The 11,882-nt window shown below is 42.4% G+C and overlaps 1 protein-coding gene across 1 annotated transcript; it reads right to left on the bottom strand.

Moving 5' to 3' along the window:
* Nucleotides 1-3,444: 3,444 nt before the first annotated feature.
* Nucleotides 3,445-11,230, bottom strand: RWDD3 (RWD domain containing 3). The gene is made up of 4 exons (XM_035333497.1): nucleotides 11,026-11,230; nucleotides 5,147-5,631; nucleotides 4,324-4,439; nucleotides 3,445-4,225 (listed from the first exon to the last, which is right to left on the bottom strand). Exons 1-4 carry the CDS (start codon nucleotides 11,108-11,110, stop codon nucleotides 4,111-4,113), a joined length of 801 nt encoding a protein of 266 aa, XP_035189388.1. The 5' UTR covers nucleotides 11,111-11,230; the 3' UTR covers nucleotides 3,445-4,110.
* Nucleotides 11,231-11,882: the final 652 nt, after the last annotated feature.

The raw sequence follows: 11,882 nt of genomic DNA, 5'->3' as shown, positions 1-11,882 counted from the left end.
AATATAATATCCGTAAAAACTACAGGCCAGTCACTCTCACCTCTGGTGGACGACAGGTTGACCATGAGCCACAGTGTGCCCTGGTGGCCAAGAGGGCCAATGGGATCCTGGCATGCATTAAAAGGAGCAGGGCCAGCAGGTCAAGGGAGGTGATCCTCCCCCTCTACTCTGCCCTGGTCAGGCCTCACCTGCAGTACTGTGTCCAGGTCCGGGCTCCCTGGTACAAAAAAGACAGGGATCTCCTGGAAAGAGTGCAGCGGAGGGCCACAAAGATGATACGGGGCCTGGAGCATCTTTCCTATGAAGAGAGGCTGAGAGACCTGGGTCTGTTCACCCTGGAGAAGAGAAGACTGAGAGGGGATCTCATCAACGTGTATAAATACCTGAGGTGTGGGAGACAGAGGGATTTGGCCAACCTCTTTTCAGTGGTTTGTCGGGACAGAACAAGGGGTAATGGCCACAAAACTGAGCACAGGAAGTTCCGCACCAACATGCGAAATAACTTCTTCATGGTGAGGGTGATGGAGCACTGGAACAGGCTGCCCAGGGAGGTTGTGGAGTCTCCTTCTCTGGAGATATTCAAGGCCCGTCTGGACGCCTACCTGGGCAGCCTGCTCTGGGGAACCTGCTTTGGCAGGGGGGTTGGACCTGATGATCTTTTGAGGTCCCTTCCAACCCCTACAGTTCTGTGATTCTGTGATTCTGTGATCCACAGAAAAGTTAAACCATTTTTTGTTTGTGGATTTCTTTTTCCTTGTCTGACTCCAATAGCTGTATACACTCCTTACTTTTTAGACACCGATACATGCCCTCCTAACAATTCTCAGGAGCTTTGGCTTCGTTTCCCTGCATTTTGTACTTCTGTGTCTGCTTCACTTCCTTTGGAGGGAGGAACACACACCACAGTATGCATTTCGATGACTTGTGCCCCAGGGGCTCACAGGCTTGCCCATCTCTTTTAACAGTAAATGCAAACAAACCATCTGTTAACAGACAGCTGCAACATCCTTCCAAAAGAACAACCTTTAAAAATATTGTTTACTTGTCTGAACACAAGATATCTCCTACCCTTCAAAATAAGTGACTGATTGATGGGAAGGCAAAAGCATTTGCTTTGACAGAATCAAACTGACATCAGTTTTCATGTTCTTCTTTGCTGTCTGAACAGTATCACACTGATCAGATTTGTAATTCTTCTGAAGCACATCAAACCAAGCATAAAAACTGCATGCCTCTCCCGCACTGGACTTGTTGATTTGTCCAAAGAAAGTTAGTGAGTAACAAAGTGATAATGAAACTATGATTCCATTGTGTATATTGCTTTTTATGGCTCCTGAAATACAGAAATCATCTAGCTCCTTAGAACAACTCCATTTGGCAAGATGAGGTGCATAGATCAGAAGAGAGCTACAATTTACCCATTTGTCACTTGTATTTTTGTTTCTTTGTTTTGCTTCAATTTGGCTGTTGCAGAATGCTAGCTCTGTCCAAACAGTTAACCAAGAAGGTATCAGGTAATAACATTCAAGAAAATACATGAGATTATAACCAAGTGTGACTGGCAGCCATTTACCCTGCAAACGGCTTTTCTAAGGCAGCTAATTATAGTAGCGCTTACAATAACGAGGAAAAAGTTGGAGAGTGTGCCTAAACTTGCAAGAAAGATGGCTGAAATTTATCTGTAGGTTCATGCCCAGTGCGGCCCGCCAATAAGCACACAGGGTCAGAATCCACACAAAGGTCTTTCATTAAATAATTAATTATCTGACTGCAGAGCTTGGGACTACACCACAACTGTATGCCTCAGTTATTTTTGTAGTCAAAGACAACCTGAGATCACATGACTAGGTACACTATTCCATCCAATTCCCAAAATTAACAGAAAAAATATTCAACTGATTTAAATGCAAGTTGGATAAAGCCCCAGCTAGACTTATACAACCGAGATGTTGATACAGGTTGTGCCAAAGTACCTTGCACTTCTCTTTCCAGAACACCAGAGGATTTTAAAGATCTGGCTGAGGACATACAATCCATCTGGCAAAACCTTAGAACATACAGATATGCAGAGAGGTACCAACTACTTTTTCTTCTGATGTATCTGCTTAAGCCTTTTGTTGTTTCAATCCGTGCCAGATGTATCACATAGCGTAAGGAGAGATCCTCTGCATCTTATCATGGCCTACTCCACTAGTACACAATTTTTCAATACAGATCTTTTAACTCAGAGTAAAGAGAATTCTAGAAATTGTAATTTAAAATCTTTGTTATTTTAATATTTTAAAGATACTTGTGTTTTATTCAGCTTTATAAATGTAACAATTCATTTCCACATACTCTTAAAGTGATACAAGTTGTGCTTCCTTTCTCTCAGGGAGCTATTTCAAAATAATACAGAACAGATTTGTAAAACCTCTTTAACCCACACTGTTTTCTGCGGTGCCTAAAATGCTGTATGTACTACACATGAAAGGCTCATTAAGAAGAGATTTTGTTACTGTCTCATTAAATAAGCCTCAGTGCATAAACATGCAACATACATGTTTGACACACTCCATATTGGGAAAATTACCCAACTCTAAAAACTTAAATTCTGAAACAGTCTGGCCACATCCCTTTATGTATTTGATATCTCAAAGAATAAAAACAAACAAAAAAAATCTTACTAGATTTCTTTAGTTGGTTTTCTAGTATACACAAAGAAAGAGGTATGATCTCATGGTCTGAGTATGAAACTGGAAGTAAAAACCTTTTATATAATGTACATAATACACCACACTTTGGGAACTAACCAGATAGGACTGGTCTTCCCCTGGTGCAATGGAGAGAACTTAATTTACACTGAATTGATCAGATCTGTTCCGTAAACACAGAACATGTGAGGCATTTGGCTGCTGGGAGTGAGTTTTAGAGAGCAGTAAAGCACACGTATCGCTATATGCTAAAAGCAATTAAATGGAATTGCTAGTTACTGAAAAACTCATGACTTCAAACTTTTTACTCCTGGACAATTTATTTAGCCTTGCTAGAGGATGGCATAAGGTAAAACAGAAACCAGAGGACACTAATAATTATAAGAAATAAGCAATCAACTCTCCCTAAGCAAACAGAACTTGCACAAAATGATTTGTAAAAATGCTGTAGGTAATTTTTAACACTGCACTGAAGTAAAACATAGACTAGTGACAAAAAAAATCTCTAAGCTGGCCAAGGCTACTGACCTCAAAAAAATGCTACAGGTGGGTAAGTTTCAACAGGGACTTATATCCTACCAGCTTTTAAATGACAGAAGACTTAACATAAGTCTTGAGAGACAGAAGACTGAAGACTATATATACTGCTCTAACAGTTTAATTGAGTCAATATATCTAAATAAGCAGTCAGTAAAACCAAAGTGCAAAAAGAGATCTGTAAACTATGAAAGAAAATACAATTGGCTTTACCTCAGATGATATACATAATTTTAATCAATTTAAGTTCTCCACTTGAGCTGCTTTATACATTTTAGAATAAAATTCAGAAAGACACTTCCAGTTTTTGTTTAGATCCCAAAATCACATGAACTTTTTCTTGAAATCAATACTCCAGTATTTATAGATTCAAGTAAATAGAGAAGGAAAAGTTAGCAGATGGACACCTGATGGTTATTAAGTATATGCTGTCCTCTCGTATTCAAATCTGTTTTGCTATGCTTTTTAAAAAAATATATAAGCTTTCACAGTGAAATTAGTCATACTTTCTAGCAGGCCATTATGAAAGACCACTATCACAAAAGATTTAAAAAAAAACAAACAAAAAAAAAAAACACTGAAAACACGGACTGAAAAGCAGTTTAATTGAAAGACTTATTTTAACATGACTTCCTCCCCATCTTTCATGTTTGCCATGCAGATATCACAATTAACTCCACAGTCCTTTGAAAAAGTTATAATGCATAGAAGTCAAAAGACCATCAATTCGTAATGTATGAGTTGCTTTCTCCTTATTGCAAAAGGATACATACTTCAGACTTTTTTTTTCCAGAAAATCTTGTGTGTCAAATTAGTCTTTGTATCTTCCAGCAGCATCTGCAACCGACTGCTGCTTTGGTCAGAGTCCAGTGTTTTATTTTTACTTTAAGAGAGGAGGCACAAACTCAGAGAAGAGAGTCGCAAGTCCTGCAGTTTCAAATTCCTTTTGTAGCTCATCCAGCGTTGAATATTCTTTGACTTCAAACATCTGAAACCTACATTGTACAAGAGAAATTCATGAATATGCCTCGATTTGTCAGAATGTAATTATCGATTAAGCTACTTTTCTGTCCACAACGGTATTAAATTATACCTTTTATGCTGTGATTGTACTTTTGTCTCACACAGTACACTAATCATTTTCTCTTTGCATTTCTTTCCGCTTGAGTCCACATCTACCTTAGAAGTTTTCTGAAGAATCAAGTACTCCTAAGTGACAAAAAGAAGGAAATATTAAATGTCACCTAGTATCTTTGAAGTTTAGTAAAATTCAAAAATCTATATGAAACAAAGATCTTTTTTCAGAACACAGAAATCAAATTTTGAAAGCGCCAATTCCAAAAAGCGCATGCCTGTTTCAATTCATCAGTTTGAAGCTGAGCACATTCTTAACTGACCCAGAGAACTTGAGCTTGAAAAATAAGAAGATTCTACTCCAGTATCACCACAAAGGCCTGCCTAATGCAGCAAGAAAACGTAAGCACAGACAAGTTCAAATGTGCAGTAGGAGCACCAGGTGGCTTAAATGTCAAGGAAGGAGACAGTTAGGAATGAGCTACAAATAGTCTATTATTAATTTATCATTACAACTTTTCTGTTTTTCTGGAATATTTTCTGGAGTGTTTCAGAAATAGAGGAGAACGAATCTGGGCATATTACAGTCAGGAAACACAGGGAATAGAGGAGTATAATTCCAGTGGGAAGCCAAGGAATACGAGCCACACGCCTCACTGGTTTCTTTCTCACATAATAACTTCTATTTCTTAAATACAGAATAAAGTTGTTAGGCCTTCCTACTCTCCTAATGATCAATCTGCTTCCAAAATTGTTAATCTTAGAAAAACACACACAAAATATTCAGACACAGGTTTCAGTACTAAATCGATAGAACTAGTCAACATTCATTGTTCCTGCACCTTAATGTTGCTCCTGTCACCCTGAAGAAGAATCAATATTATCTTGCCCATGAACATCAGTCTTCCAGTCAGCCTTAGATCTGAAGCCCATTTTTCCACAGTTTTGACGTATTTTGTCTTTGCTCTCATGTGATCTAAATGCAAAAGGAGCATCCAGATAGCATCCTCTGTACTTTCTGCTTTTGACAAAGTAGTTTTTTCATTGCAAACTGTTGCTTGTTGCTTAATGACATATTTAAGATTCTCCTGTATCCAAAGAACCAGCTCATGCACCATGGGTTCAGAAAGATGTTTCTTTGCTTGTTCAAGTAATTTATCTTTCACATCCATACACTGGGCCCTTGTAAGCTGGTCTGAGTTAACAGAAATTTCTGGTAGAGCTGATGGATAATTAACTGGCAAATGAAATAACAGCTTTAAAAGTATATCTGTATCCAGTAGTTCTTTCACGTTGATTTGAATTCTAAATGTGATTCCATGCGTTTCTGGAAAGTATAAAAAATAAACATTAATAGTTTGCTTAAAATGGAACTTAATAATACATGTTTTTCAACTATTTTCTTTATCAGTTCAACTCAAATGACTGCCATTCTATATTAAAAATTGTGTGTTTTTTTTTGGGGGGGGGAGGGGGCACGATGGGATGGGTTGCAAACAATTCCTCAAGCTGTACTTGCAGGGAATCCTGAAATGAAACACTTCCATATCATATTAGAGGGAAAGTTATTTAACACATTCTGTAAAGCATTCACACCTCTTGGCTCTTTTAAAGTCTAGGCAAGCCAGTAATAAAGAATTGTTCCAGAAACACTTAGTTCAGCTTCTACAGGTCAATAGCAGTAGCAAGGACAACTGAAAATAGAGGGACTCAGCAGTGCCCTAAATTTGCTCCCAGAAAAATCTGCAGGGCTTTTACCACCAACACCAGCACAAGGCAAGCAGACTTATACTGAGTATTTTTGAAGACATGATCACTCAAAAGCAGTTCAACACTGAAAACAGACATAGAAAGAAAAAATGTCATAGATTCTTTGTCCCTTACAACTTTCAGAGAAACTATATTTATTTTCTGTCAACTTCTCTGCATCTACAACATTTGGATTGAGAAAATTAAAATTTGCTATTGTACATTTGACCTTAAATATGGGTTCTTAAATGGCCTTAAATTATGGGTCCCTTCCAACTTGGGGTCTTCTATGATTCTATGAAATACTATAAACATCCACATATACATATATGCATATTCATATATAAAATATGTGTGTATATATATATATATGGATACCTACTCAAAATATGTTCTTGGTGTATTTCAGAATACAATCATTTTCAGTGTGAAAAGTATACATACTGCATGTCGCATGAAGGACAAAAGACCACACTCTCCTGACAAATCACATAATCCAAGACACAATATGAAAGTTATGTACAGTAATTCCTGCAATAAAGTCCTTCTTGACTAAAACGTGTTTCACAGAAAAACAATACAAAACTTCATAATGTGAAAAGAGGAGACAAAGACCTAACCTCTTCTACAACAACAAAAAAAGGGTATCAGATAAAAGGTGAACTTCTTCAGATGTTCTCTGCTTCATCCTTTTGATGCATTCCAAACACTTCACCCCATTTCTTATTTAAAAAAGAAAAAGAAAAAAAAAGGGACAAAAAAAGAAGCTAATGTCAGGTTGATTCATTCTATAAGGGCAAGAGAAGCCAGATTTGAAAGGCAGATTAGAGCAGAGCTGAGTTTCCGAGGAGCTCTTTTGAAGTGACTTGCCTTCCTCTCCCTCTACCTTATCTTCCTTTGCACGACAGTCAGTCGAATTACGTTTGATTAGCATTGCTGACACTGCTAGCCTCAGTGCCAACTGCCAACCTCAGTACTCTCTATGATTTTATATTTAAACCATATTAAATAAGTGAAATAAGCTAAAAGTGACTTGGACAGACAGAAGTACTATAGATTGCTTAGCCAAGGGTCTGTCTCCAGAATTCCTTCTTGGTTCACATGAAGAACACTCTAGGTCAGAGCCATCACAAAATAAGCAAACCCATCAAATACAAAAAGTAAACTCTAGCATTACAACAATGAAGCCTCAAACAACTACAAACCACCACTACGTAAATGGAGTCAGATCTGGTGCTGAAAGTAGAAGATGCAAATCCAGCAAATTAAATGAGATTACACCCACTCGTGCCCATACCTCCAGGCACTAAGGGTCAAAGCCTCATTCCTTGCCAACAGAAGCTGCTCTCCAGCCTTCTAAGACCCTGCTAAAGATTCCAGACTGCTTTTAGGGCAAGTTTATTCCAGAGAAGCACACCAGCCCTGGAAGAGATTCAAGTCTCCAGAGCACCGGCCTGGCAGTGGGCACCACAGGCAGCACTTGCTGACGGGCAGTAGCTAGGCCGGGGACCTCGAGCCTTCCCACTCCAGCCTCCATCTTCAGCTGAAACAGCCCTGACAAATGTTCCTTGCTGGGCACCAGCAATTATAGCTCCTCTGCAGTTATACTAGGCTCAGTACACGTAAGCACACACCCAAGAAGAGAAGCCTGCCTTGTAGCTCCCAGGACCCAGGGAAGTTCCCAGGCTGAGCGCCATGCCTGACAGAGAGCTCCTTCCCGCGGCACGCTGCTGGCTGAAAGCAAGCGGTGTTTGGCTGAACACCATCAACGTCCTCAGATTCCTGCCCAAGAGACGCCTTGTTTTAAACTAGGTTGCCAATACATTTTGAAATGCACAGCCTATGGATGAGCTGAAGAACAATACGCTATTGCCAGCTTAATTACAGTGACAGAAAACCAAGCTACCTTTCTGACAATCCTGCTAGGATTTTTTCACTGACTTGTCACAACAGGTCTCACCAACTCAAATTAACTGAGGGATAGCCAGGCAGGCCAACCTGCCCCTTGGGCAAGGGCCTCCTGCTGCCCTGATCACATTTGTAAGCCTGCAACAATCTCACACCTTTCCCGGTGATGATGAGCTAATCCGAAGGCAGCCACACAGCCTCACATCCCAAGGTGTATCGCTCTGAGCCGTCCCGGAAAGCCCAGCCACGCTCATTTACATCTGCTGCAGACTTACTTTTAAAAAGGAGAACTGGTTCAAAACGTTCGTGAAGCTACAGCGTGTAAAGTTTATTTAAGCATCGCAGCATCCATGTTCTGCGCCAGCACTGCAGACTGCCGGCAGAACAAAGAGCGAGTGCTCGCCGTCCTTCGTAACTAGGCTCTGAAGAAATATTTCCTTTGTTTGCACACGCTACAAGGTCTGAGTTGCCTTCACAACAAAATGGTGATTATTCCTGAAATAAAGGGTTGGGTATGACCATTCTGTTGGCATTTAATGTGCTAATAAGACTAAACTCAATACATTTTAACCTGTTTTCCCCCATAGCAGCATGCTTATCAGTATATTTAGCTCTAGCATACTTCAGATTTTTTCTTATGTTCCATGTCAACCAGACAGATATCCCCCTCCTCTCCTGCCCAAAGGCATTTTATGCAACACATGCGGTCTATTTTTAAATTCAGAAAATGGCACCTATTAAAGTACAAGCTTAGAATATATAAATATATTTTTATAGCAAACTGGGTGAGCAAACCAGAAGAGAACAGATTAACAAGTAAATTATGGATTTCTGTCTGTAACACTAATCTTTCTAAATAGACACGTAAGGTAAGAAAGATACGCTGCAATTAGTTTACTTAAATTCATCAACACATGGTTTGGATAAAAACATATTTTACATTCTGAATAGTTCACCAGTAAATTCTGGGAAGCTGAAGTTTTTAGCATACACAGAGATCTGCAAAAGCATTTTCTTACACTCCTCAAAACCATAAATCCCCAGTGGCCTCCTTTTTGATCCTGTAGATCTACATGCAAATTATTCTTTATATATTAGGGATAGCAGAACATTACAGTCTTACTGGAAGTTACCTCTGTGCACTGTTTGTCAATGACAATTTATACAGTTTGAAGAGACAAAGCAAACATATAAGCTAGTGAATATAGCAAAACTTTATTTTATACTAACTTAGGGATTTTGTAGCAAATTAAAAGAGAAGTAAATTCCCAAAGTAAGAAAATTACCAACAATCAATACTGTAAATGATATTCTCTATTCCAGCAGAAAACAATGGAAATAAGCCATATATACATGATTCTAACACATCAAGAGAACAACCAATATAAATATAACCTGTTCCCATTGTGCATTCATGGCACATCACTTCATGTCCCAGGAAGGCTTCTAAGCCTTTTATGTCCTGGTAACTTATTAACACAAAAACATTTTGCTGTATATGAAGCACAGAGAAGGATGTGCATGTATTTTTCTAACAGACTCGGAGAAACAGACATGCATATGCAATGCTCAGATATGATTACTTTTTTTTTTTTTTTTAATAAATATTAATTATGGATACTTTATTTTAAAACTATGCCTAAAAAAAAAAAAAAAAAATCTGAACTTTATGACTTTTAAGAAAATAAAACTCAGTTGAAACATTTCATCAATCATATTTTTAAAATATACCCCTAATACCACTTGAAAATATATCAGAACTACCTGCCTATACACTAGAGCAGGAGGTGTGTCACGCAGATCTAAACACAAACCAATTCTACTTTTAGATTACCCCAGTTAATTGTTCTCCATGCAGACACTGATGTCTTCGGCCGTCTAAGGCTGTCTACGTGTTCCCTTTTCAAATAGCTACCTGTTGTTTTCTGAGAATCTATTTCTACAACTATTTTAAAAGGAAAGTTTGGGTTTTATTCAGTGAATTTCTTAGTAACCATTTAAAGTGAGTAACTTAAGAGAGCCACATGCAATTTCACACCAAAGCAGCCAAAGCCGTTTTTACAGAAGGGCTGAGGTGGGCAGGGCCCTCTGGAGGTCATCTTGCCCAAGCCCCTGATCAGGCAGGGCCAAGGGCCACAGGCACATCTCCAAGGAGGGAAATGCCACAACCCCTGCCAGTGTTTCCTTGTCAATCTCAGTACTTTGGGGCTGAGTACATATGCAGACAAGATCTCAAGGCAGGACATTTAATCAGGTTTTCCCAGCCTTCTCCAGGTAACCTCTCTGCAGTGCTCCCGGCAGGGAGCCACTGCTAGATTGTGGAGCGGGGCAGCATGCTACAACAGCTCCCATGACACCAGGGAAACTGCATATTATACAGAATCACCAAAAGGATACAGGAGAGGTGTCACATCTCTGGTAGGAACTGAGAAAAATCCACCCGCACTCTGGATCTGAACAGACATGCACTGCTTGCACATCCTGCCTGGTACAGCCTTCCTTACCCCCGACAGTAACTGTGGGTGTACGTCGGATCTATTGAGGTTTACTGTCCCTTGCTGATGGGGCACCTCGGCACTGCAGCAGCACAGACTGCTACAATTCATCTCTGAAAACTGTGCTCTGAACAATGGCCACCAAGGCTGGCACAGACAACGTGGAGTCACAGTCACTGCGCTCCCATCCCACCGCACCCAGGAGCGGACGGCAGCCAGCACTGCAATGCTCTCTCCTTCCCTCCTAGGGCAAACCCTCGGCACAGCCGTGGCACCCCCATAAAGCCCACACCCAAAGCGGCGGGGCGCTGTGCGGGCAGGCAGCGCCGGCAGCCGACTCCCCAGGCAAGCCGGAGCCCCGCGCTGCCGCCGGGGGTGGGCAGCGGCCCCGCAGCGCCTCCTCTCGGGGCCGGGCCGGAAGAAGCGCCCCGAGCAGGGCCGCGGCAGCGCCCGCCGCTCCCGGGGGCCGAGGGCAGCGGGGGCGGGGGGCCTCCCGGAGGGCGGGCACGGCCCAGCCCTGCCGAGCCGGGCCACCGCCGCAGGACCGCAGCCGGCGCGGCCGCCGTCACCTGAGACCGCCAGCACCTCGCAGGCGTCCGGCTCGCAGTAGATGGCGGCGAGCGCCGAGAGCTCCTCCAGCGCCTGCCCCGACATGGCCGCGCCTGCCCGCGGAGAGGCGGCCTCGCCGCCGGCAGGGGACAGCGCCGCGCCCCGGCCTGCGCCTGTAGCTGCCCCTCAGGGCGGTGGCAGCGGGGCCGGGCCGGCGCCTTCGGCTCCGGAGGGCGTGGGGGCCGGGGCGCCGCCGCTGCGGGAGGGCTCGGAGCGAGGCAGGGCCAGGGGAAGGAGAAGGGGGCGCCCGGCGGGCAGCGCCGCCACGAAATGGCCGCCCGGCCCTGCTCCGGGTGTAGCCCAGTACGTGTTACAACTGATGGCAAACGCAGCCCGGCACGACGTAAAACGGGACCTGCTCGGAGCATGAAGTGCGATTCTTAACGGTGCTTTGTTATAGGCGCTGTGCCTAGGTGTAAAACTTGGCATGACGATTCCTGGCCCATGCTGGATGCTTTAAATAGAGCCATGCTGCACAAACACACAGCGCTTGTAACAGAGGTGTTGGTCAAGCCGCAACCTGTGCGGCAGAGCAGCGGCCCATCCTTTCTGCTGAGGCACCCACAGCAGCATGGAGTCGGCCTTCACAGCCAGAACACATTTCTTCAACACAGCACACAGTCACGATACAAGAAACACCCTCAGCACTGCGCCACACGTAGTGGCCCAAACCAGACTGATAGATACTGCCATGCACAGGTGTGTGCACAAGGACACGAGCACATCGGCGGTGTCTGTATTCAAAGAAGGTTAAATTCGTGCTTCTTGGAGTCAACCGTGGTGGCTTTGTGGTCCTTCTAGTGGTCATTTGATGGAG

Source organism: Oxyura jamaicensis, chromosome 8 (assembly GCF_011077185.1).
Source record: "Oxyura jamaicensis isolate SHBP4307 breed ruddy duck chromosome 8, BPBGC_Ojam_1.0, whole genome shotgun sequence".
In the NCBI taxonomy this organism is placed as follows: Eukaryota; Metazoa; Chordata; class Aves; order Anseriformes; family Anatidae; genus Oxyura; species Oxyura jamaicensis.
The sequence above is the reverse complement of the archived record's forward strand: the minus strand, read 5'-3'. Positions and strand labels throughout refer to the sequence as shown.

What these genes read in the sequence shown, in the direction of transcription:
- RWDD3 (XM_035333497.1), bottom strand. Translation starts at nt 11,110, where the DNA reads ATGTCGGGGCAGGCGCTGGAGGAGCTCTCGGCGCTCGCCGCCATCTAC. An exon ending in GTGACAGGAGCAACATTAAG is followed by an intron (nt 4,440 to 5,146) that starts GTGCAGGAACAA and finishes TTTGTCACTTAG; the next exon opens with GAGTACTTGATTCTTCAGAA. An exon ending in GTACAATCACAGCATAAAAG is followed by an intron (nt 4,226 to 4,323) that starts GTATAATTTAAT and finishes TGTACAATGTAG; the next exon opens with GTTTCAGATGTTTGAAGTCA.